Raw genomic sequence first — 25,602 nt, 5'->3', positions numbered from 1 at the left:
AATATTGTTGTGAAAGACTGGTAATGACAGAAAAGAAATAGTCTGAAGGGTTTTGCAATGTATAAACACTTTCTTAGAAATGCAATTACTAGCTATTATGTAGTTACGCTGCCTTTTTTTAAAAAGGAAGTAATTTGTTTAAAAAAAAATAATCATCCATGGAAATAATGACCAATGCTGCCTTGGAGATTTATCTCGCTGGACTGAAGTATGGCAGAGAAAATGATAACAAATTGATATGCATTGCATCTATGAGAGAAATTTTGAATGTAATGTATTGTGTAAACTTGTTTATTTCAATAATTCACAAAATGTGGTGCAATTATCACTTTTCTTGGCTAGATATAGAAGATTCATGGACTTTGAGGTATCCTTTAACAACCACAGTACAATTTTCTATATTTATTTTTGTAGTTTAATTTGCCAAAACTTATCTTGCCATGTTTTATGATAATGTCATGCAAATATGGCCAGTACAAAAAAGCACCATTAAAAATAAATTGTGAGCTAGGAAAAACGATGTTTATAATTAAATAATTAAAAATATAACATTACAAAACATTTATCTTTACTCCTACATTTTGTTATATATATTAGCCTGTCAAGAGCTTAAAAATTCATTTGATACCTGTGAAGCTAATTGAAATCTTGGGGAGATTTGGGCACCTGGCAGGGGATAACTGTAGGTGAGACTGGTCTCTCTGGATTTACTCTTTAAAGCGAGAGGCTCTGTCTTCAGCTTAATCTCCTTTGCGAAGTGATTTAATTCCGTTATCTCCCTGTACTGATTATCAGGGGAGGCCCAAAGAGATTAATTTCTGTCAATACACTTGCTGGAGCTGCACTGCTCTCACAACTCCTGCATCCTTCCTCGCCATCAGACGTGCAGCTGGTACATGGTGTCCGTGTGCTGCATTGCACGGTCTGGGGTATGAGCTGTGCAACTGAATCTCAATAATCTTGAGGCTAAAAAGTGGAAAAGTGATCATCTTGTGATTTCCAAATTGTCTGAGGACCCCAGGCTTCTTTTGGGGGGAAGACTGTGGGATGATGTTTTCTTTCGCACAGAAAGCTTTTGCTTTATATTTGGGGGTTGATACTTAAGCGTGAAGTGTGTCCTGGGGAACTGAGAGGCAGAAGATGGAGGAAAAAAGCTGCAGGAAAGGTTATGTGCACTTTGCATCACCTTCCCCTTTTTTGTTGGCTTACATTTGGGAAGGTCCCTCTCCCTGGTGGGTGCCAGGGAGGTGGCTGGTGGCACAGAGCGAGGTGAGCGAGCCAGGGGAGTTGCAGGTGGGGCTGGGCAATGCTCTGCTCGTGGGAGTTCCTGTTAAAACAGGATTAAGCCCAACAAACCAATTGCATTCAGAAGCTGTATTCTCTGGGCAGATCCCCCTGTCCCCTCAGCACTCCTGGAAGAACCAGGCACAACCTGTATGCTCCAACTAGAGTCTCATTGCTCTGGTGAATTTAAATGGACCCTTTGTAGTGCCATGTTCTCATTGCATAGCGCTAACAACGCTAAGGTCACAGGTTCGATTCCCGTTCGGTCCCCATGTGTTGCCTGATCTAGTCAAGAGGTGGCGTCCCTGGCGGCAGGGAGGCTGGATTAAAGTGATCTCTAAGGTCCCTTCCAGCTTAGACCATTCTATGATTCTCTGTTGTAGCTTTTTGCATTTTCACACACCATCATAGTTGGAATAGTTTTGCATTGGTAAAGCGTTAGTAAAGTCCAAAGAGGCTGTAGGGAGTTGTTTTCATATTTAATCCTAAAACTTTTCACTACAGTGGCTCTTGGACTCTTCACATTGCTGCCGATGGGTCTCGTTTAATCCAGCCGTTCACCTCTTTTACTGGCTGAGTCTGTCGAAGATTACTGACTATTAGGTTGTGCTTTGGCATTTTGCATTAAATATTGAAATTCCGCAGTCTTACGGAAGTTGTCCTGGCACCCTCCAGGAAAGTTGTCTTGCGGAGTTATCCTGGCACCCTCCAGGAAAGGTTAGGGGATAATAAACAACTGTCTGCAGAGATTGAAACAGGTCTGCTTACTGAGGGCAAGAATTTTGATTTGGTAAGTATTTTGATGATTTGAAGTATTTGTGCAGTTTCCCTGAGGATTTGCTGTTCCTTTCAGTTGAAAATTAGCTGCTGCCTTATGTTATTGGGGACATAATGTAATTTTTAAAAAAATCTTGTAAGTACTGTTGTGCCTCTGAATTTCAGTAGTTCGGTAAAGAAATAAAGAAAACCCCACACAGCAACAACCTTTGAATATTTATATTTCCTCTGTGGTTCCTTCTCCTGGTACATTCTGTACGTTTTAGAAGAGATACTGATCTCATACTTTCTGTTCCTATGTACAGGACCAACAGTGGTGTACTGGAAAAATACTGAGTTACCAGCAGCCTGGGTCAATCAGACTCGTATTTCCTGAGAATGAATGACAGTAGAATTGCAAACACTGTATTTCAGATTCTGTGACACTTCGTGTTCAGTACAAAGCTTTCAAAAAAAGGGAAATATAAGGCAGTGATGGTCTTGCTTTAATACACTCTTCTGATCCAGATCCTCACTTCAAATTTCACCTAATTACGTAATGCTAGTTACAGTGTTAGTTATAATAATCACAGAAATAACTTCTAAAGTTCTATTAATATTTTACATATTTTAATGTGTTTAATTAGTATAAGCAATGTGATTTTAGACACAATGATTTGAGATACATTAAAATATTACCCTGTAAACTGAAACTGGTTTAGTACTGATCTGGAACTAAAACAAGTTTAAAGTAGTGTGGCTTCTTCCTTCTTTCCTGAGGTGTATAGAAGGAGTTTTGTTTCTGACTCTAATGTCAGTACATGACTGACACTTAGTACAGATTGTGATATCAACGTGGTAGAGTTGAAAACTGCAGTGACAAAGTAAATTGCAAAAATAAAGCCAAGATAAAGGAATGCAGCTAAGAGGCAGAGTGAGTGTCATATCTGGGCCCACTTTACTGTCCCCTACCAGTGCTGGTATGTATCTGTCTCTTTGTGAAGAGTGCTTTTGTCAGCTTACAAGGCATTTGGGACATTAAACCATTCTGGAAGAATAATTAAGTGGGAAATAAGATACAACAATTTTTTGATGCTGTGAAGATTTTGCTTTGGCTGAGACAAGTGATCTGCACATAACAAGAACTGTAGGAACTTGCAATGTTACACACAGTTTTGCTAAAATCTGGAGTAGAAATAAAGCCTTTCACCACAGCCTCAGATGCTCAGCATTGACTTTATGGCTAAAGAGTAAATAAGTACCTAGCATCAACTTTTTGACTCCATAGAATTTTTTGGTCACCCCTATAATAATATTGGTGAAGAGCTTGAAAAATGTCAGAGTTGGGAGTGCTGGATGTGTTGTCTCATGCATGGGCAGAAATCAGTATTTTACTGTGCCTGGTTATTAAGATGTAATGAGCTATTACACTTATATATTACATGTTTTTTAGGGCACGTCATGTCATTTATAAATGTACTCATTGTTTATAATCCTTCATGCAGACATCTTTTTCCATTTCACCATGTTCAGGTTCTCTCTTGCTTGAGGTCTGTTCTGTTTAAAAGTATACAATATTATTTTGGGGGGAGAGTACAGTAGGAAAAGAGCACCTTCTTCAGTTTTCTTTTTTTTTTAAGCAAAGAGTATGTTAAACAAAAGCCGAAGTTTACTTTTCCTGGTCAAAAAGGATCAGAGAGTATGAAATCTCTACCACTCTGTATGCTGAGAGCTTTGTTGAGTATCTTCTGGGCTCTAGTAATGTCTCTTTGGAAGCTGACTGCATAGCCGTGCACACTAGACTGTTGCCTTAAAATAAGGATAGAGTTAAATGGAGCCATGGAATTGTTTAGGTTGGAAAGGACCTTTAAGGTTATTGAGTCCAGCCATTAACCTAACATTGCCAAGTCCAGCACTATGCCGTGTCCCTAAGCACCACATCTATATGTGCCTGTTGCAATGCTTGACAACCCTTCCTTTCCACAAAGAAGGTTTTCCTGATATCCAATCTAAACCTCCCCTGGCATAACTTGAGGCCACTTTTCTCTTGTCCTGTTGCTTGTCACCTGGAAGAAGAGACTAATCCTCATCTCCCTACAACCTCCTTTCAGGTGGTTGCAGAGAGTGATAAGGTCTTCCCTCAGCCTTCTCTTCTCCAGGCTGAACAACCCCGGTTCTCTCAGCTGCTCCTCATAAGACTTGTTCTGGAGACCTTTCACCAGCTTCACTCTCCTCTTGGGACCAACTCCAGCACTTTTTTGTAGGGAAGTGCCAAAAACTGAACACAAGATTTGAGGTGCGGCTTCACTAGGGCTGAGTACAGGAGGACAGTCACTTCCCTGGTCCTGCTGGTCACATTATTTGTGATACAGCCCAGGATGCTGTTGGCCTTCTTGGCCACCTGGGCACATTGCTGGCTCGTGTTCAGCTGGCTGTCCACCAAAACCCCCAGGTCCTTTTCCTCTGGGCAGTTTTCCAGCCACTCTTCCCTATCCAGAAGCAGTATTGTGGCTGTTCCAGTTAATATGTGGGAATATGAAAAACTTCGCTGTTTCATTACTTCCAAAAATGTACAAGAGAATATATGATATTGACAACCAAAGGTTGCATGAAAAAATTAAGGCACTGAATTGCAATTCTTGGGTTCTACTGCTTGTTGACAAAAGCTTTTCAGTTTTGACTTAGAGCACCCATCTGAAACTAAACCAACAGATACCCTCGTTGTTTTGCAGATTTGCAAAATGTTTGGGTTTTTTTCTAGCCACCTGTCCCAACCGAAAACAATAAAAGCTACATAAATAGTACATAGATGCAACATTTACTTTTCTTATATTCAGGGTAAAGAATGCAAGTTTATAGTTTTAAAACCATCTTAAGCAAGAAGAATCTTCCACCCTTGGTAAAACACATTGCTGCATGCAGGAAACCTCTTAATATCTGTGCTTGGAAATTTTTATGGTTAACAAAATGCAGTACATCAAAATGTTCTGACAGATTGTGTTGATATCATCAGATATTGTGGTGGAGTGCGAGTAGGGACTTTATTACATTTTCTGCCAAGTTTGGTTGATGCCTTGCTGCAGGAACAGCTCTATGTATCCAGTTTCAGATTTATTGAGAAATTTTGTAGAAAAAAAGTGGATTTCATAGGGAAAAAAAAGGGCTTTTGCCAGTTGCACCATAACATAGTAACTTTTCAAAACCTTGAAATATTTCAGGTTTTTATGGTCAACATGATTTACCAGTATTGTCTTATGTCATCTCTTTTCATCTGGATGATTTGGAAATTTGGAAACATGCTCAAATATTTGTCAGCAGTTAGGCAGAACTTGTGCCAGTATGTCCCATAGATGATTCCTGTTCTTGGGTGAATAACCAGTCGGTGGCTGTAAGCTCTTCAGTCTGTAGATAAGTTTCCAGACTTATTGCCTTCAGTACTTTGATCTTATTTTCTGTAATATCTGATGCTTTTATGTCATTATTTGAAAAAATTCTCACCCACGGTACATTGAAGTGCAGACAGCTTGTAAGCCAGGTAGTTTTTTCTCTTCAGTTTTTTTCTAGTCAAACACAAAAAAACCTCTAATCTTTGTAAGATGGCTCTTAAAATGAGATATTCAAATTCCTCAAAACTTATATCCTCTTTCAGTCATACAAATACCGTATCAAAATTGAATTGTGTGCATCTTTGCAGTAACATGATTTTATTATGTTAATGATTTTGCCTGCAGCTAAGAAGATTAGAAACATTTTTTTCCTTTGGAGTTTTGGGCAATCATTTGCCTCAGAAGACTTCCATGTTCCCAGCCTCTTGTGCCTTTATGGTCAGCCAGGAAAGCCTCATCTGTTCTCCTTCCTTTTACTCCACCGAGTTCTCTCCCTCCACTCAGCACTCAGATAAGCTTAGCCACTTCAATGCTTTATGGTCAGGGAAAAAGAAAATCTGTAGCATACCTATGGGGAGTATTTGTCAGATGTTGTGATACTTCAGAAATAGGACGAGTCTGCCTATTAATAGGTAATATTCTGGGTTTATTTTTGGTGGCACTTGAGTGAGTTCCAGCGGCGCTTTCAGCTCAATGCCAGGCAGCCAAAGGCGTTGCATGGTTTAAAGCTGTGACATTTCAGAAGAGCACAAACGTGCTCTTTATTTGTAGCCTTTACTCTGTATTTAAAGTTTAATGACTTGTTTTTATTTTGTATGTGTGGCAGAAATCTCAAAATTATGTGTTAATATAGCTAGTGAAGAAATTAATTTAATGGAGTTTTAATTTTATTATCTTGGCTAAACTTCAGATATAGATACTTGACATTTTGTAGAAGAAATTTTAATACAGCTGAGGACTTCCATCGTAATGAACTGAAGATGAGGTTTCTTGAGGCTTTTTTTGCTTTACTTTGTTTTTTCATAACAAGTCACATTTTAACTGAGGAAGAATACCCAGGTTTCATGGTTGTGCAAGTGGTAATTGACGACTTTAGTGGCTGCTTATGTGTAAAAGAAAAAACTAATTCTTATTTATATATGTGTGTGTTTAATGCTATTTACCACTTGAATATAAGGAAGACATTCTAGTACATAGTATTTATATCTGACATTCATACTAAAAATATGCCGGTCTAATATGTCATTATTCACCTCCATGCTCTGGAAAGTTGCCTAGCTTTTCTTTAATTTCAGAGGGATTTCTGAATATTGCTGCCAAAAATTTCAAGGGAAGAAAACTCACCTTTTTGTAGTGAAAGCTTAGCAGAATTTTCATCCTGAATCTTAACCAGCTTTAGTTTCTAGTGGAGATTTAGCAATAAATGTGCTTTTCTCTACTCTCAACACACAACCTGAGATTAATTTTGCTGTGAAGTATCCTTAGGTCTTAATCAAATTTGAAGTTGCTCATTCTTGTAAAAGTACCCAGACAGAAAATGCCTACATATCTTACTTTATTAAATTCTCACATATTAAGAAGGATATACTGCATGTAGTACTTTTAACTTGAAGCCTGGGCTGTGTATATGCTGTATTTTAAGTTACTGAACAATTGCCCTGTAGAAGGAAGAGACAAAATTGGAGAGTGTTGTATTAAATACAGGGAAAACAGATGAACTATGAGAGTGTTTTCTAATGTCTTTAAGTGTGATATCACTGGTACAGTGGTAAGTGTAATGGGGCCATTCATGAGCTAAAACACTGTCTTGTTGTAAGACGCAATTTTACAAGCCTAAACAGAACTAGACCGAAGTAATTCAAGGTCTTGTCATGAAGTCGTGGAAGGCTGCCGAAGCATGGTTTCTTACAAAGATATCAAATACATTTAAATTAATTATCTTCTCTTGGTAACAGTATATCTAGTACCTGTTATGGATGCTCATGGTCATTTTCTGTGTTTCTCTTCCTAACCATCTCAGTGGAATCGGTCGAAATTGGCCGTGGGCCTCTGGTGGCAGCAGCATTTTGGCAGAATTTGGGACTTTGCATCTGGAGTTCGTACACTTGAGCCACCTGTCTGGAAACCCTGTCTTTGCTGAAAAGGTTCGTTAGACCGTTCAGTCAAAATCATGTTGTTAAAGATAAATCATGTGTTGAAAGATTAATATCTCTGGGGAGAGGTTTGGATTTTCCTCAGTTTTAAGTGTTTGTCACAGGAGGTAGATATTTTGTAGATGTTTCCCTAATCACCTTGTGTGTTTTTGTATTATGAAGTCAAAAATCTGTTCCAAATTCATTATGATGCATCTTCATGTATAGAGAACATACTCAGCACCATAAAACATTTCTGTTTATGTTCTAAATTAGTGTCGCATTAAACAATCAGACCAGAGCTTTCTTCAGTGTTTTGCCTGAATGTGGTGAAAACAAAAATTGACATGATTTTAGGGATAATATGCAATGCCTATAGAAAGCAAAGCACCATGGCTACCTTGTGTGATTTCAGGAAGTTTAGTCTTCAAAATGCTGTGTATCACTGCTGTCAGTGAGGTCAGAAAGCTTTTCCATTGCACTGGCCTTTAAGAAATGTGCCTTGAACCCCCTTTGGGGGACAAAACCAAACCAAACAAACAGACAAACAGAAAAAAAAACAAACAAACCCTAAAACCTCCTTTGACCAAACAGTTGTTGTGCATACTAATTCTTCCAAAATTTGATAACATTGTCTTCTAGATACTTGTTATATACATGAGCCACGGAAAGCAGCTCCTCTTCTTTTTCCCCTAAGTCCCACTTAAGTAATTTTGCTTTGCTTTTTGATGTGTAAAATAGTCAGCGAGTTACATTCTTTATAATACACTGCATCATTTATCTTCTCTTTTTTCCCCCTAATAAAAACTGCCACTTGTTTCAGTTTTGTGTTCTTACTACAACTGCCCTATGTTAATTGATATTCTTTATCTAATAATAAATAATGATATTCCAGATGTTTAGCAGTAGATTTAAAAGCAATAGTCAAATATAAAATGAATGCTGGTTGTACCGAACATAAAGGATTGAATGACTTTGCTACAGTAATACCATTCTCAGCACTGGAACAAGTTTTGTGAAACTAGCAATTTTAATATATTTAGGGGTGAATGAAAAGACAGAGTTTCTCTTAAACATACCTCAACTGGAGGGAAGGGATGAGGGGGCAGCAGCACTCAGGAAGAGCCAGAAACAAACTTTTTGACATTTATGGTAATTTAGTGTTTAACATCTGTCCTACTAAGAGACAAAGTTAGGGGCTGGTTAGCTCAGTCGGTTAGAGCATGATGCTGATAACACCAAGGTCGTTGATTTGATCCCTGTTCGGTCCCCATGTGTTGCCTGATCTAGTTGAGAGGTGTCCCTGCCCATGACAGGGAGGTTGGACTAGATGATCTTTAAGGTCCCTTCCAGCCTAGGCCATTCTATGATTCTGTGAAAGTGTGATAAAACTGCATATGTTAGAAGTCCTAGCCTGTAGTTCTCTTCCGAAGTGACATCAAGCTATAGCTGCATGATCCCAGGAATCTGTTTATGTAAGCTGCTCTTCAAACCTTTTAGAGATTGCAGTTCCACAGCCCTCCGAGGCAAGCCTTTCTGGGGGTACACTGATAAAGAAGAAACAAGACTGGAATAGGCTTTGTGTGGAAGTATTCATAGAAGACGACTTCATTAAATGAGGTCTAGGACTCATTGCAGTCGGGGCAATGACCATTAGCAGTGTAGTGTCAGGATGCAGAAGGCTGTTTTTGTACCACAATGGAAATCCTTCTGTGGCTTGGTGTAAGCTAATTTATCTTCCCTCTCAGCAGCTAGTGCACTTGATCTCTAGGCATTCAGGGTATTATAATGGAGCTGTCAGTACTTCTTAGTTATGATTTCTGCTTTGTGCTGCTCAGGATCTTCATTCTCCCAAGCTGCTCCATTTGCTCTTTCTGTGAATGTTAAAATTCAGTATAAACTATTTCATGTGCTCTGCAATGGGTTGTCCTGCTAGGTAACTCCAGCTGCAGAGCATCTGGACTGTAATTGTTTCCCCAGGTGCAATTGAGCTCCTCAGCAGTGCCGGCTGAGTGCTGGTTGCTGCGCGAGTTCCTGCTGGGCAAGGTGGATTTGTGGAGCTCGGCTCAGCAGCGCTCTCCATTCCAGGCAAAATGCTTTACAATTCACTTTTCCATCTGAACTCGTCGATAGGCTTAACATTCTGAATTGAGTATATGAAGAATATAATGCTGAAGTAGCTGAGCTTAGTTAAGGCAACCAGCCTCCGTGACTTCCAGGAACCTGTGGAGGGGCAAAATACTCTGTATGGCATGTCTTGAGCTTCAGAGCTTGCTTCATTACCAATATTTGACACAGAATCTCCAGAGATTTTGAGGAGCTCGTTTAAGTGATGATATCGGCTTAGAGTATCGGGGTTTTTAATAGTAATATGATTGCACAGAGGTATTCAGGTATATGTGTTGAATAAGACTGGGGGTTTTTTAGGGATATTTGCACTTTAAGGCTTCTATAGCGACACTTATTTGGGGGAGGAGGCTGAAATGAATTAGTGCTCAGTGTTTTGTATTGTCCAATAGGTAATGAACATTCGAAAAGTTCTAAGTCGACTGGATAAACCAGAGGGCCTTTACCCCAACTATCTGAATCCCAGCAGTGGTCAATGGGGCCAGCGTAAGTAGATAACTTGTTTGGTACTATGACATGTCTACTGGTGTGCTGTTTGCAGTCATTTATTTCTTTCAATCACTGTTACGTGTTTTTGTTATGTGTATATATATATATAAAGAACTTTTCCAAAGTATAAAAATGTCACACTATATCTAAGCTTCTATACAGTATAAAAATACTACAAATATAAAACTAATAATCCTACTTGCTGTATTTTAATGTACTTTTCTTCAACCTTTCTGTATGGCTTGTGCAAGCAGGGTAATATCTGAATATGTATCAATTTGGAAAAGAATTGGTAGACTAGAGAATCTTTTACTGAAAAATCTGAAGTGATCTCTAAAGTAGCAGTTTAAGGAAACATTATCAGCTCATCTGTTCCGTATTTTAGAGTGGTGTGGCTCCACTGAAGATAAAAAAAAAAATAAAACAAGTCTTTTCACTTAATACCAGCTGTGATTTCTGTTGAAGTTTAATGCCAACAACCGAGCAAGCAAACTAAACAGAACTGCTTCGTAGCATTAATCCCCTTGGAACCATTACTGGAAACACCAAAATTAGAATAAGAGTATACTAAAATGCTTGAAACATTTGAGCTTCTTAGCCCCTTCCTGATGACAGAGCCTTTTCTTGCTGTACGTTGCCTTCTCTAATCTTCATAACATGTTCAAAGCCTGCATAGTGTGCAGGATCATCATTTCAGAGACCCTGCTTCTTTTTTTACTTTTCCTGCTTAGGTCCAGTCAACCACTATCCTATTCAAGTGACTCAATGTTCTCATATTTTTTCCTTCCTACATTATTGACAGAAAACAAGCAAGATACAACGTCTTGGCCTGAAGAGACCAAGGTAGATGAGATGGTGCTGTAGATTAATCAATGTTGTTGCTGTTTAGGGAATACAAGAGTGGCAAAGGACTGGAGAGATTTTGGAATATAATAGTTTGTTTAGGATGCAGCTAAGGTGGAAGTGAAGTTCTGGCATCCTTATGGGACTGGCCACCATCTCAACAGATAACATGTTCTTTGCCTTTGTAAAAACTGAGTGTTCTGTTGCATAGAATATGTTTCTGAATGCTTTGGATCAATTTCGGAATGAAAAAGATGTCCAAAAATGTTGTGTTGCACAGTCATATTGTCCCATCAAGGCAAAGGCTGCTTCCCTTCCGTCATTTTAGAAAACATTCTAGTCTGCTACACGGTGGGGCTTCCTTCAGGTCACCGTGCCACAAGGCCTGTGGCAGCTCAGCATGCATAACCATCGGCTCTGGTTGGTGTGTTGGTACAAAGTCTGACATATGTTTACAATTCTGAGAGATACATGCCCTCTTGTTACCCGTGTTGGTTTAGTACAGCTTTGTAAAACAAAACAACCCACTGGAAGCATTGATCCTACAGCAATAGGCACTGGGTTTCGTTAGAGGGCCACCTCAGCATCTGCGAGCCAGGTCCAGTTACCTCCTCCTCCTACTTCAGTCAGCGACAGAAACTCAGCTTTTCAGTGAGCTCCATGAGAGCAGATCTTTCTAGTAGCTCACACTGTTAGTGGCTTTGCTTTATTTATTTTAAAGCAGTCAAATACTTACTCTGCCTTATGGCCTTTGCCGTTTCCCTATTTTTAATATAATTGTGTCTTAGGTGCTCCTCATTCATATTAAATGCCAGATTTTGTTGGTGCACACAGGAGAACTTACAGTTTATGCCAGCTTTGCTTTGCAATAGCATGTAGTATTGACAAAGAAATAGCTTCCTGCACATGGAAACAATGGATATAGATGTTAATTCAGGTCAGCCCCTAGCATACTGAAGCGGCAAAAGCAAATGTGGTCTTTTTGCATCTCTTGCAGTTCAGTTGCCTCCTTTCACAGACACCGATTTATTAATTTAATAGTAGAAAATCAGAATGCAAGACTTGAGAGATGTTTTATTTGAGATTGCTTTTCTAGGTTGTTTTCAATTGATTACAACAGGAAGAAAAACTCTATGCTCTTAATTGGTACAACACAGAAGAATTATCTCTCAAACGTCAAGAGAGGAGGGAGGAATAGTTTCTGAACATTTCTTCTCTAAGCAATGCTGTAACTGTGAAGGACGCTGCTGGATCGCTGCCATTGTTCCTGTAAATTCATTTAGCCCTTGTTATTTTGACAGTAAACTGACAGTGATTTGCTGCAGCGTGCGTCAATTGGATTTGTCTACTGCAATAATGTATATAATAACAGGGCTTATTATTGATGAAACTGTGCTTGTGCTATTTAGTTTGCAAATGTCAGAGGTTTCTATGGTAATTTATTTAGGAAACCGTAAAGGTCATTTAAATGCTGCTGTTCAAAGATCAGCCTTCGATCATAGAAAACATTCTCATCTTTTTTCAAGAAGCCTCTTTTCTGTTTGGATCATGAACATTTAATTAAAAAAAATGTGTATTCTTTCCAGAAATTTAATATATCTCATTCAAAAGAGGAGGGGGGGAGAAAAGCCATTTATAACTCAAATTTGATGGTACAATGTATTTATTAGGCAAAGGGACAGCATACATTCAGAAAACTAAATTACTTTTTTTATGTCACAGGCTAGTGGAGGAAAAAGACACTGTTAATAAAGTTTGAATAGAAAAAAGTGTATCTTCTGCATTTACATTGCCTTGCCACCTATTTAGAAGGTGAAAGGAGGCATTCCATGAAGAGAAGATACTAAGGAGTTTAAAAATAATTCCTCCATGTTCTTTTGAATTCAACCAGCAGAGGCATAACTTTGAAGCTAAGATCAGAGCTAGGTGTTGGGAAGTGTGAGCTCTGTGCCACTAACCTTCCTGCATCTCGCTGTGTGAGCCTGGATTACCCCTGCATGTTTTGCTGTTCTCATGCCCAGAATTTTCTGATATGGCACATGGACTCACTGTGTGATATATGTAACCACGTCTTTTCTTGCTGTAAAGTTGATGATTATAAAGGAATAGTCCTGGTAAAGCACTTCAGAATCCTTTCACTGAAGATTCAGTAAGTGTCAAATCTCTCGAGGTTACCAGGCAGCACCAACTTAAAAAAGGAAAACCTCTAGCTAGTGTTCTTAGTTTAATCCAGCTTAGAGAAACACTTCACATGCATATACATATATATACATGCTACAACTATCCATTTATCTATACACAGTTGTAGCATTTCGTGTGTTTAGTGAATCTACGCTCAAATCATCATAGCTCATTAAAATTTTGCCAAGAGTCTTTTAAGCTCCTGGATAGCAACCTTGTGGAAACAGCTGAGAACATCGCTGACTGTCACATCACTGGTGCAACTTGGGTCAAACCATCTGACCTGTGTGGTGTCAGGGTTTGCAGGGGCATGTCTTAAATGTGTGCAGGTGAATAATCACAGCATCGCTAGGACCAGATCACTTCACACAGGAAGCTCAGGGCAGAATAAACCACTGTGATAGCAATAATCCTCTGTTGATGTGCCAAAGTCCTTTTTGTTTTTTTCCCCTTCCAGAACCACTGCTGAGTACTGAAAGCAGACAGATATTCAAAAATGTAGTATTATTTTTAAAAATATGGATCAGCATTTTCCATTAAAAAACCTGAAATTCAACTCTGCAGTAAGGAGCTAAAACATTTTGCCTTTTTTGATGAAGTGACTTAAATGGACCATTAGTGAATAAAAGAGCAAATAAAAATGTGGTAAGAGTGGCAAGAGTGCATGTTAAGAGGGAAAAGCCTCTATCAGAGAGCACCTTCTACTTTTTTTCCTATTTTTAAAATAAAAAAGAACTTGGATTAACACATTTTTTATGGCGTAGACAACATGAATTAGATGTTAAACATATAAATTCTTGGTTCTTGGCCACGAACAGCTGTGGCACATTGTGGATATTAAATAACTATGGTGCTTTAGCCTGATGAAGTTAGCAACTTAATAAATAATTCTCTGTATATACCAGTTAAGTTTTTCCTGAGGTTCTAGGCTTACATTTATTAAAGATGGTTGTAGGAAGAGATCATTACATGCACTGTTTCAAACCGTAATTGTACTTTATTGCCTAGACTGAAGATGAAATTGCTGTTCAATCTCTTTCTTCCCGTTTAAGATCACGTCTCCATTGGAGGGCTTGGGGATAGCTTTTATGAATATCTGCTCAAGGCATGGCTGATGTCGGACAAGACAGATGAAGAAGGAAAGAAAATGTATTACGATTCTGTTCAGGTAAATAAGACATTTAAATCATCCTTTCCATAATAATCTAATCTATAATAATCTTAAAGAGATAGGTTCTGGGGACAGTATGAGAGATTTATGTCTTTGCCACTACAGTGTGTTTTATTTTTTTTTTAAAAAGACTTCACCAAATGTAAATGCTAGAGGAATACAGATACTGTGAGGAAGGGGAGAGTCTTAAAGCATAGCTCTGTTTTTTTCCAGCTGCAATGCAGTCAGTCCTCCCTGATACTAGAGGGGTAAAGTACAAAACATGCAACAAAAAATGCATCTACAGGTAGCTCTCAGAAATTAAATTCTTTTCCCCTCAGTTTTCCTAAATATATTTCTTTTGTCCTCTTTCCTTATATGCAGTAGGGAGTTATTCTTTTCTGTTTCAGTCTCTTATTTCAGATATTATTTTGATTGTTGCCAACACAGAGACTAATGTATTATGGCGGATAATTATAAATGAAAATACAAATTTTTCTTGCACAATGACTATTTCTTACAAGAGGCATATGTTTGCCAGCTTCTGTTAAACAGACAATTATTCAAATTGGACACGAGGAAGTTTTAAAAAAATCAGAATTGTTCATACGTACATTTCTATGTGGTATTTTATTTATCATCCTTCTTGTCTACAGTTTGCTGTACTATTTATTATATTTCCTTAATATGCTGATTTGGGAGAAGTAATGGTTTTGTGACACCAGATTGAGACTTGAGAAGTATTAAGTTTAAATTTCTATTTACAGGCTTTCGTTCCATTCTTGGACAAACTACCTATTTTCTCAGTTCTTTGCCTATGTATATATATAGAGGGTAATATTACATCTTTTTTGCCCATCCTTTCATCTGTTTTGACTGGAAGCTCTCTAGGGCCAGGACTTTTATCTCTTATTAACTGTATGTGTCTCTGTCTACAGTGTCTCTGTAGACAAGGCTTCAAGATGCTAAGCAATATCTGCTTATTCTTTCATATATCTGGAATTTTCCTTTCGCTTCCCATACCACAAAAAGTGGTGACATTAAAAAATACAATCCTGGCTCATCGCAACTATCTTTCTTGTTTTTTCATTGGAGAGTAAAGTCATATACAATGATTTGAGGGAGGGTGTGATCTCTGGCGACAGTAAATTTCACGACCAAGTATCCTCTGCTAAGAAAACCCTGCCTTTAATTTTGTAAGTGTAGATTTGGATGCAGTTGGCCTCTTTTTCACCACTGATGTGGTTTCAGAGCAAAAGGTGGGTTTTAAATGAGGTTTGAGTGCATTTGAGGCTGTAAGACCAGGGATACTGTAATAGCTCAGCCATTAGGTTGGCAGCCAAAAAGAGAGAACAAAGTGTCTTGATAATATGATATCAATCCTTCACATTGTGGAAGGCATTTTGAAGCACCTCAAAGCTGCTTCTAATCTTCTGTGTCCACTGGTGTAATAACATTAGGTTTTTCTTTTAAATGCATTCTTACACAGAGTAAGCACTAGTTCATAGACGAAGGTGCTAAGAAAAATTGTGGGTTTGCTAGTATGGCTATTCTGGAAACCACTGCAGGTGAAATACTCCGAATGTGGTACAACCATCCCCTGTGTTGGCAGAACCATGAGTGGATTGCCTCCCATCCTGCTGGGGAGCAGCAGGGGCACGTTGATCCCTGCTGCTGACAAAGAGCCCCAGACAGCCCAGTGCCTTGATGGCCAGCGCTGGGCGGCTCCTACGAAGGCTGAGGGTTCACCTTGCCCTGACTCGAGCACAGCTGCAGCAAGGACATACATCAGGAAGTTTCTCTTGCTTTAGACCACAGGAACAGGTGGGCTGGCCCATGTCAGCTGCACGGTGGGTCCCTCCTCTTGGGTCTGGGTCTCTCCTGAACTGGGAGCTCCAAGGTGTGTCCATGCAGGGCGTGGCTTTGCTTAAACTCACTCCTTAGCTATACTGGGATAACAGCCACCTCGGGTACAAAATTTAGCACAGGCATCCTGGGGTCCCAGCAGGGAGCAGAATTGGTGATGGCCACCACACTGCATGGCCAGTTTTCCCTGCTCAGGGTTGAGCTGCAGGAGTAGAATTGCCTGGTCAGCAGCATCACCAGATGTGACCATATTAATGACAGAGTCTGAGCTCTGCTCTGTATGAAAAGTATGCATCATCTTAATTTTTTTAGTAGCACAAGCTCATAAGCAGTCTAACAGAGTATATCAGTGTTTAAGAAGGCCAAATGATCACTAAACCTGTGCTAGATTTCACCATGCTGCTGCTTGAATGCTATTTCCAGTATTTTCTAAGCGGTGGCATTCATGGTCTCTGCTTTCTATACCAAAGTGCATCTGTACCAAAGCTGGAAATGTACATGCCAGCAAGTGGAGGCACAGCTTGATGCTGTAATGTAGCTTGCTCAGAAAACAGCAAGGAAATTGCAGTCTTGCAGAAGCTGGAGACTGTTTGGGCCCCGTTCAGATGCCAGGTTCTTCATGGGAGTAACTAGTCTGTTTTGAAATCCATCCTGATATTGGCTTTATTGCTATTGATCCCTTACTTATCTAAATTAAAGCTAATTTAAGTGTCTGCACAAGCTGCAGTCTTTCTTTATGGCTAAGCCGACATGGTTTGGGCATTCAGAGTGTGCTTCATATTTTCTTAGATAAATTTCCCCTGACACTTTCAGAATCTTTTTAAGACTATTCCAAAGGGAACGGCACGATTACTCCTGACTGTTCGGTCCAGCACATACTCACCAAATTCTGAAAGAGGTTTGATGAACGTTTGATGCCTAATTCAATCTCTTCTTCTATCCAGAAACCACAAATTAATGTATATGGTGAATTACAATTCACTGTGAAAAGCTGGAATTTATTTAGATAAAGCTTTGGGATTATCTCTTACATTGTTCTGTAAGTCATATTAAAAGAAAGAGTTCTTTCGATTAGAGTTTTTGTAGCACTTACAGATTGTTTTATGGTATAAGTTAAAAGCAATAACTAAGATGTCAAATTAGATTTTAAAACTTTTTCTGCTTGCCATGAATAATGTGTGTATTTGGCTGATCCCATTTAAAGAAGAGTTTATTTCTATTGGGAAAAAAGGACAGAGATAGTCCTGTTTTGAATATCAGGGCATAATATTTATATATATTTATAAGGCCATCAGAGGGATTCATAAACTCTAGAATTTGCACAAAAAGACAAGTGAATGTATTTTTAAAATTATTTTTCTCTTTCGAAAGGCAATGCGTATAACGTCCTGCTTCACATAAGACAGGAAATAAGAGATCTTCTTATACTGGTTTCAGTGGACAATGTGCAACATTCAGTTACAGAATGAATGTTATTCAGCTTTTAGTCATATTTTGAGGATGTAACTGCCCATAGAATTACAGAATCATAGAATCATTTCAGTTGGAAAAGAACTTTAAGATCATCAAGTCCAACTGTTACCTAACTCTACCAGGCCCATTGCTAAACTATGTTTCTGAGCATGATATCTAGACAGCTTTTAAACACATCCAGGGATGGTGATCGCACCGCTTTCCTGGGCAGCCTGTTCCAGTGTAGTTTTTCCTGATGTCTAACTATACCTCCCCTGGAATAGCTTGAGACCATTTCCTCTTGTCCTATCAGTTGTAACTTGTGAGAAGAGATCAACCCTCACCTCACTATAACCTCCTTTCAGGTAGCTGTAGAGAGCAATGAAGTCTCCCGTCAGCCTCCTTTTCTCTGGGCTAAACAACCCCAGTTCCCTCAGCCACTTCTCTTAGGACTTCTTCTCAAGACCCTTCACCAGCTTTGTTGCCTTTCTCTGGACCTGCTCCAGCACCTCGGTGTCCTTCTTGTACTGCGTTGCCCAAAACTGAACACAGTGCTCGAGGTGTGGCTCACCGGTGGGACAATCATTTCCCTAGTCCTGGTGGCCAGACTAATAGAAGAATCTATCAGTCTTTGCAGGTATGCAGGACAGGAACCATCCCACTCTTCAGTTCACACAGCTGATCAAACATGAGCAATGGACTGGCAAAACGGAGCAAAAATGGACCTTGTGGTTCACTTATATCTAGTCTATCAACAGCATTGTCCCAAGGAACTGCTTCAGATACCCCTTCTTGTATGTGTCGGGCCTCATTTTCTAAGCTGAAGGGCAGTCTTCCCACTACTCCTGTTAATAGGTTCTCACACTTGATGTCTGATGGCCAGGTATCTTTTCCAGATTTTCCAGTTATGTTTGTTTATGGCCATTGCTACAAGCTTTCTGCATCTTAAGTATTTGTTCTCACTGTCTCTGACACTGCCTTCATCTCCATCTCAGTGTATTTCTAGAGAAGTGGCTTGTCTAAAGGCTGTGAAGAGAGCGCTGACTTGGCCCAGAAGCTCTTCACAGGAAGTGGGAGAAGCCCTTGCCAGCGCTTCTTAAGCAGCGTGGTTCAGCGCAGCCCACAGCAGCCCCGTGGTATCAGAGGGGTAAAGCTGCTGCAGCGCTACGCTTAGGCAGAGTGGTTTACTTTTAGACCTTTAGATTGTTTAATTTTTCTTCCTGGGTAGCAACTGCTTGGAAGATTGTAATGAGAAGGCTAGTGATCTCCAGAGAACCTAATACATGGAAGTATAACCAACGAAAATAGCAAAAAAGAATAATAAGCATTGTGAAGCGGTGCTGCAGCCGTTCTCTGCCAAATTTCAACAGGACTCCTGAAAGTCAGCCTGCACTTGGGCTGGGTTGCATGATTAAGGAATGCGGTAACCTCTTGTAGGTATCGAAAGGCAAAAAAGTAATTTTTGGTCTCAGGATTTTGAGTGTTCAGACATAAAATACATAGGATCCCTTTTTAATTTTTTTGTAATTATTTTTTTGGCATATTGCTAACTTTTGAGACTAGCCTTGATATATACTAAGTCTGTAATCTCCCGAAGGAAGCTATATGGTTTTGATTTTTGAGGTTTTTTTTTTTTTCAATATACTTAATTCTCAGCATTAAGTAGTGAATGTTTTTCAGAGCTGTCAAGATTTCAGCCTTTCAGATAAATAAAACAAATCCATGTAGGCCTCTTTCTCATTGAAATGAGGGAGAGAACAAAGTGTTGTTAGCAAACTGAAAACATGATATTGGCAGATAAGGCCTTTTCATCTCCAGAGTTTCAGGAGTGTCTGTTTAACTGTGGTGACAGTCTGGTGGCTGGTCTGTGCTGATTGCAGTTTCCATTAAGTTCCTTGAAGTGGTTCGCTTTGTGATCGGAAGGATCTTAAAAACTACATAACCGATGTGGACAATGACAGAACTGCAACAACCCAATTAGAATAGTTCATCGTGCTGGGTAAAGCCAAAAGTATATTAATGAATTGAACATTCAGTGCTTGAGCACTTCTTGGCATTGAAGGAAATCCATAAGTAGGGCAGGCAGGGTGGTGTGATAGGAGCCCAACTTCAGAATGAAACAGTTGGTTCAGAGGACTCAGCGTTCCCACTGCACACATTATTTGGCGGGGGGGGGAGAAGGGAGGGGGAGCTGTTGTCTCTAAGTGTGTAAAAATGAATAAACAGGCAGTTTATTTACATATTTTGTCAGCTGTCATGTTTAAAATATTTATCACCCAGCTGCACTGGTGTTCTGCACATTAGCGATAGTATATGTAGGAGCACAAGATTCATTACGCTTAACAGATGAGAACGTCCAGAGTAATCAGTGCTCTTTTTTATTCTTTTCCCTATATTTCACCTCGTGATGGGAGTTCTGAAGCTCTGTACAACTGCTTCCAGAAAGCATCACAATTAAAGACAGCCTTCTGCAGATTTTAAATTGTCAATAATATACTTAAAACTGCACAATGTCTATGTTTTGGGCTATAGAAAGTACTTATTAAAATGCTTGCTTGTTTATGCACTGGCAGGAGAAGCAGCAAGCTCTGATGTTGTTAGAACTCATAAGGATGATTGTAACTAGAAAAGTCTTTGCTTGTGGCTTTGCTCTTGTCAGAGTTGCTGTGTCCTTACTACTTGTGCTATTTTCCCTTCCTTTGTTGACAGCAAAAAAGCTTGTCAGGAGTGATAGATATTTATTCTAGACTACTCAGAAAATAACATAATGTAACATTCGGAGAGTGACTTGCTTTGATTCATGCCACTCCATTAATACTGTTTAAAGAATATGAATAAATCTAGCATTCTGGTAGCAGACAGCATTAAGTACATTTAGTGCAAGAGCATCGGTGCTCTTAGAGACACTAATAGATCTATATGGGGGAAAAAACATAATTAGATTTTCAGACAAAAGTAAATCATCAGTTTTCCCCTAGAACTTAATCATCTTTTTAATGTTCAGATGGATAGGTATCATAACGGGTAAATGTTTGCCAATGTTTCAATTTTAAAAATTTAGGCATCTCCATTATAAGCACTCATATTTCATCTCACGTGTAAGCTTGTCTGTATGACACATCTTAAGTTCAAAAACAGTATGTGCCTCATTCCTTTCAAAATATTTCTTATGTATTGTGTTTAAACAAATGAAATTTCTTCTGTGTTCATATTTCAGTTTTCGTTTTTGGAGTTCAGTTTAGTAAGCAGTGAGGACCTCAGGATAAGGATATGCCACTTATCTTTGGCAGAAATATTTAAATAAATTGTAACAAGAGCTCGAACTTCCTATTCCATCCTAGTTTTCTACTGTATGCTGTTATGTAATTCATGCATCTTGTAATACTTATTTAAAACCTGTATGAAATGTATTTAAGAAAACGGAATCAACTAGTATTGGGTTGACAGTTGGACTAGATGATCTTAGAGATCTTTTCCAATCTTAATGATTCTATGATTCTATTATAAATTTAAAAAAAAAAAATGTGCAGGAGAGTTTTCTCTGCTATCTTCAAAACAGCTCTGATAGTGGAACAATGCAAATCTTAAACTTTTCATAATAAACTAAGTGGAATTTTGGATAAACATAAATCTGATGAATTATGAAGATTGCTGAAGAAAAGTATCTATTGCATTAGAACAACTTGAGAGAAAACATGACGGAAATAAGTTAAAGTCAAGAAAACAGTTAATTGACTTATAAATTCACAGCGTGCAAAATCACAATAATCTTGACCTGCCTGCTGTGTGCTGTTTCAAAGCTATAACATTTATTGGTGCAAGCTGTAAATATTAAAATAAATAAGCCATTGACATTATCCATCTTTGAATTATTGGAAATATCACGTGGTAGAATTGTCTTTCATAATCGCTGTTGCTTCAAATCATCAAAATGTTGTTTATGAAGAAGATTCCTAGGGGAAGAAAAATAGATTAGAAGTTTGGACTGAGACAGTTTATAGTGCTTTGCTGTAAATTAGCCTGCAGAGTTGTAATTATCCCCAAAACAGAGAGAGAGAGCAGCCCTCTGCAGAACGACTTGGGGGTGTTGGTGGATGAAAAACTGAACATGACCCAGGACTGTGCGCTTAATGCCCCGAAAGCCAATCGCATCCTGGGCTTCATCAAGAGAAGCTTGGCCAGGAGGTCAAGGGAGGGGATTCTGCTCCGCTCTGCTCTTACGAGACCCCACCTGCAGTGCTGTGTCCAGCTCTGGGGCCCACATCATAACAAGGACATGGACCTGCTTGAGCAGGTCCAGAGGAGGGCCACAAAGGTGATCATGGGGCTGGAGCACCTCCCATACGAGGACAGGCTGAGAGTTGGTGCTGCTCAGTCTGGAGAAGAATCCAGGGAGAGCTGAAAGCAGCCTGCCAGTGCCTGAGAGGGGCTACAGGAAAGAAGGGGAGGGTCTTTTTATCACGGAGTGTAGTAACAGGATAAGGGCTAACAGTTTAAAACTGCAAGAGGGTAGATTTAGACTACACATTAGGAAGAAATTCTGTTCTGGAAGGCTGGTGAGCACTGGAACAGGTTGCCCAGGGAGGTTGTGGAAACTGCCTCCCTGGAAGTGCTCAAGGCCAGGCTGGGCTAGTTGGCAGCAGCCTGGAAATAGATGATCTTTAAGGTCCCTTCCAATCTAAACCATTCTGTGATTTTAAACCCTGAAAATTTAGAACTAGGATTACATTTTTGAAGTTTGAAATTTATTAAGGTCTGTAAATATGTAACTATGACTTGCAAGACAGCTACAGTGACATCTTGAGGTGGGAAACGAAACACCTGGTTATTGTTGACAGCAGCTGTCACTGGCATTCATTAGTCATAATTAAAGAGTTGTTGTAAAAGGAGAGGTAAAATGCATAAGTGCTAGTGGTAGTAGAACTCTGCAGTTTTATGTTGCATTTTGAGGTTTGTGATTTGTTATTCCTGCTCGTTTAGCAGAATTAACTTTTTTGTGGCACTTTTCTTTTGGATTGAGCAACTTTGAGGTGCAGAACATTCTTCCTGAGAAGGCTTTATCTGTGCTCGTAGGCACCTTTGTTAATATTTTTATTAACTGTCAGCATAATCCACCAAGAGAACATCATCTTGAAAATAAGGTTGTTGACTGGGTGTTTTTACTCATTTTAACAGTGAGATGGCTTCAGTTCTGTATCCTCTATGTTCCCGTATAAGTGCTCCAGTTCAGCAACAACTCAAAGGGTATATGAAGGCCTTTGCAAGTGCAAAATCAAGTTAGGGACTAAGGAAGGGACATGGTAAAGACAGGATTTAAGCTGTGTGAAAAGCTTAAAGGAGTGAAGAACTGAATTGCAGGAATGTGGGTCCAGTTCTCTTTCATTTTGCAAGTGTAAAGACTGGCTGTGTAAATGTTAAAGAACAGCCTGATAATCACAGAATCACAGAATGTCAGGGGTTGGAAGGGACCTCGAAAGCTCATCTAGTCCAGCCCCCCTGCCAGAGCAGGATCACCTAGAGGAGAGTGCAAAACATACTGCAGGAGGGGGAGGAAATTGGGTTGAGAAAAAGTGAAGAGTTTCTCTTTTATATTGTCAATAACAGAAATTTCAAACACCTGCAATGTGCAGTCCTGTAACCTAAACAATGCATAATGTCTCATTCACTGCTCTTCTTCCAGTGTGACAGATAGGCAAAGGTGTAAATTTAACATGTGAACTCATGAGAAAGATGGTAAGAGTAATACAAGGTCACAATTCAAACTGTAGAAAGGACTGTTAGTGTTTCTAATTGAGTGCTCAAGCATTTTTTACAGTTGTTGTGTAGAAGGAATGGTTTTTCACAAGATGGAAAAAAAAAAAGTAATTTAGCTAAAAGCTTTATTGCAGTGAGGACTGTAAGCAGAGCCTTACAGAAAAATAAATAAATTGCTAGGAACTGTATCAGCCATAAAAGTTAGTCTGGCTGCAAGAGCTTGCAGGTACACTACAAGCCGCATGCCATATCGACTTTACATGGAGTAAATTTATTTCTCTAAATATATGGCAAATATTTTTCATTTTCCTTTAACTTCTCTTCCTTAATTTTCTCTTATCCGCTACAATTGAAAGTCAGGTTGTCTCAATTTTTAATTTTTTTTTTTTTGGTCACTCCAGGTTAGTATTTGCTAGTGCTCCATTTGGGACCATACATTTGGAGTCACTTCTTCTTTGCAACCTTTTATGTTGCACAGTTTCTCTGCTTTACCTTGATGGAAAAAAAAAAAAATTAGTATTTGAATTGCAGGAACGCATTCTGGAAAACAATAAAATGAAATTTCCATTTACTTAAAAGAAAAACTGTACCAGCTCCAAACAATTACCCGTCAAGAATGTATTTTCAACTAGCAAAGATCTCATTCTTGTAGCTTTTTTGATTATTTGCAGATCCTTTATATTGTTTTATACTGAGAATATTTGTTACAGTAAAATGAAATAATAATCTCTGAAGTGATAAATATGACACCACTTGATCTCCAAGTAGTGCAGGAAGAAATTATTCATAGGAGGGGACCAAGCTGCAGTAGAGCTGCAATTCAAATAAATGTCTCTCTTTTTTAAGTAACTAGATAAGTACATAAAAATAAAAGTAAATTGATTCTAAGTATGATATTCAGAAGTAATTCTACCAAACAAAGCTTTTCACTTGGGTAGATCTTAGTCACCATACTATCTATTCTCCTTTTATATAATAAATTATTTTAGTAGCTTGATTTCCCTGCCAGAAGTGGGCTCAGAGCATTGCAGATAGCAAATAGCATTTCCCTATGGGACTGTAACCCTACCTTTCCACTCTACTGCTCAAGTTTGGGGACCCTTATTATATCTTCAATTAAAGTGACAGTATTTCTCAAGTTTATATTAAAGATTTGGGGTTTTTTATACTTTAAACAATTGCCCATGTATTCCAGCTAGTGATTTAACCCTGCTCTGGACTTCAAGCTTATTAAAAAAATTCATGTCTAACCTGATGGCACTAACAACCTTTTCAAAACTCACTGAAAAATATTTTGATGTGGTACTCACAGAAGTAAAAACCATTAAATTATAACAAAAAAACACACCCAAAAAAACTTCTTGAATAGCAGTTTTGTGAATTTCCAATAGACAGATGATAAATGGCACTTTGGCAGTTAAATATAAATTCAGAACTGATAATTAAAAGAGTACCAATTTTTGCTTATTGTTTACTTCAAAAAGATTCTATTATACTATTGCATTATGCAAACATTATATTCCAGAAGCAGTGCTTTAACAATATTTGAAAGTAAATTCTGAAATTAAACTAGAGTTAGGTTGGACCTGTGGGGAAAAGGAAGGTTTTACCACATCTTAATGCTACAAATGCTGTTATCAATAGAGGAGTTCAAAATTCCAGTGAATATATTTATCAATATTTAATGGTGGGGAGTTGAAGATTATACTTTTTTTAAGATCAAAAGCATTAATAGTTTTGAGGCTTTCTAAATATGCTGATGTTTTATAATAACGTTTTTTTAATACTGAGTTACTGAAACCACTGGTAGACACCTAACAAATTCAATATAAGCTGACTCTTTGATGCCATGCAGGAATTATTCCAAACTTCATCCAGCTTCTATACTGCGAATTCATTAGCAACCCCTTGGTGAAAGCTGTTTTAGGGCAAGAGGGTAGATGGATAGTGATGAGAGGAGGAAAACCGATGGCTGATGAAAACAGTTTGGCCAGCTCAGGCCGAAAATGGCCCATGAAGGAACTTCTCAGGTTTAGCTGAAGCTTTTGACCACCCCACCATAACCTCCCTGGCAGGGATTTTGTGAGCACCCCAGAAAGAGCTACCACAGCCCTGTGGGAAGAGGCGATCCTCGGCCTTTTTCACACTTTATGAAAGCAGTTCAGTTGAGGTCAGTTTGCTT

At 38.8% G+C, this 25,602-nt stretch overlaps 1 protein-coding gene across 1 annotated transcript in view; it reads left to right on the top strand.

Annotated features, from left to right (window-relative positions):
- The window catches only part of LOC104280472 (mannosyl-oligosaccharide 1,2-alpha-mannosidase IA-like), a gene marked incomplete at its 5' end in the record, with an annotated part of 39,418 nt that overhangs the window by 2,206 nt on the left and 11,610 nt on the right, over positions 1–25,602 (top strand). Inside the window, 3 exons of the mRNA XM_009878133.1 lie at positions 7,447–7,570; positions 10,078–10,171; positions 14,251–14,366. Of these exons, the coding sequence (XP_009876435.1) occupies positions 7,447–7,570; positions 10,078–10,171; positions 14,251–14,366 (334 nt within the window). The remainder of the gene's footprint in view (positions 1–7,446; positions 7,571–10,077; positions 10,172–14,250; positions 14,367–25,602) is intronic.

This window comes from Apaloderma vittatum, unplaced genomic scaffold, assembly GCF_000703405.1.
Source record: "Apaloderma vittatum isolate BGI_N311 unplaced genomic scaffold, ASM70340v1 scaffold18461, whole genome shotgun sequence".
NCBI classification, from domain to species: domain Eukaryota; kingdom Metazoa; phylum Chordata; class Aves; order Trogoniformes; family Trogonidae; genus Apaloderma; species Apaloderma vittatum.
Note: the sequence above shows the minus strand (reverse complement) of the source record. Positions and strands in the feature narration are given on the sequence as shown.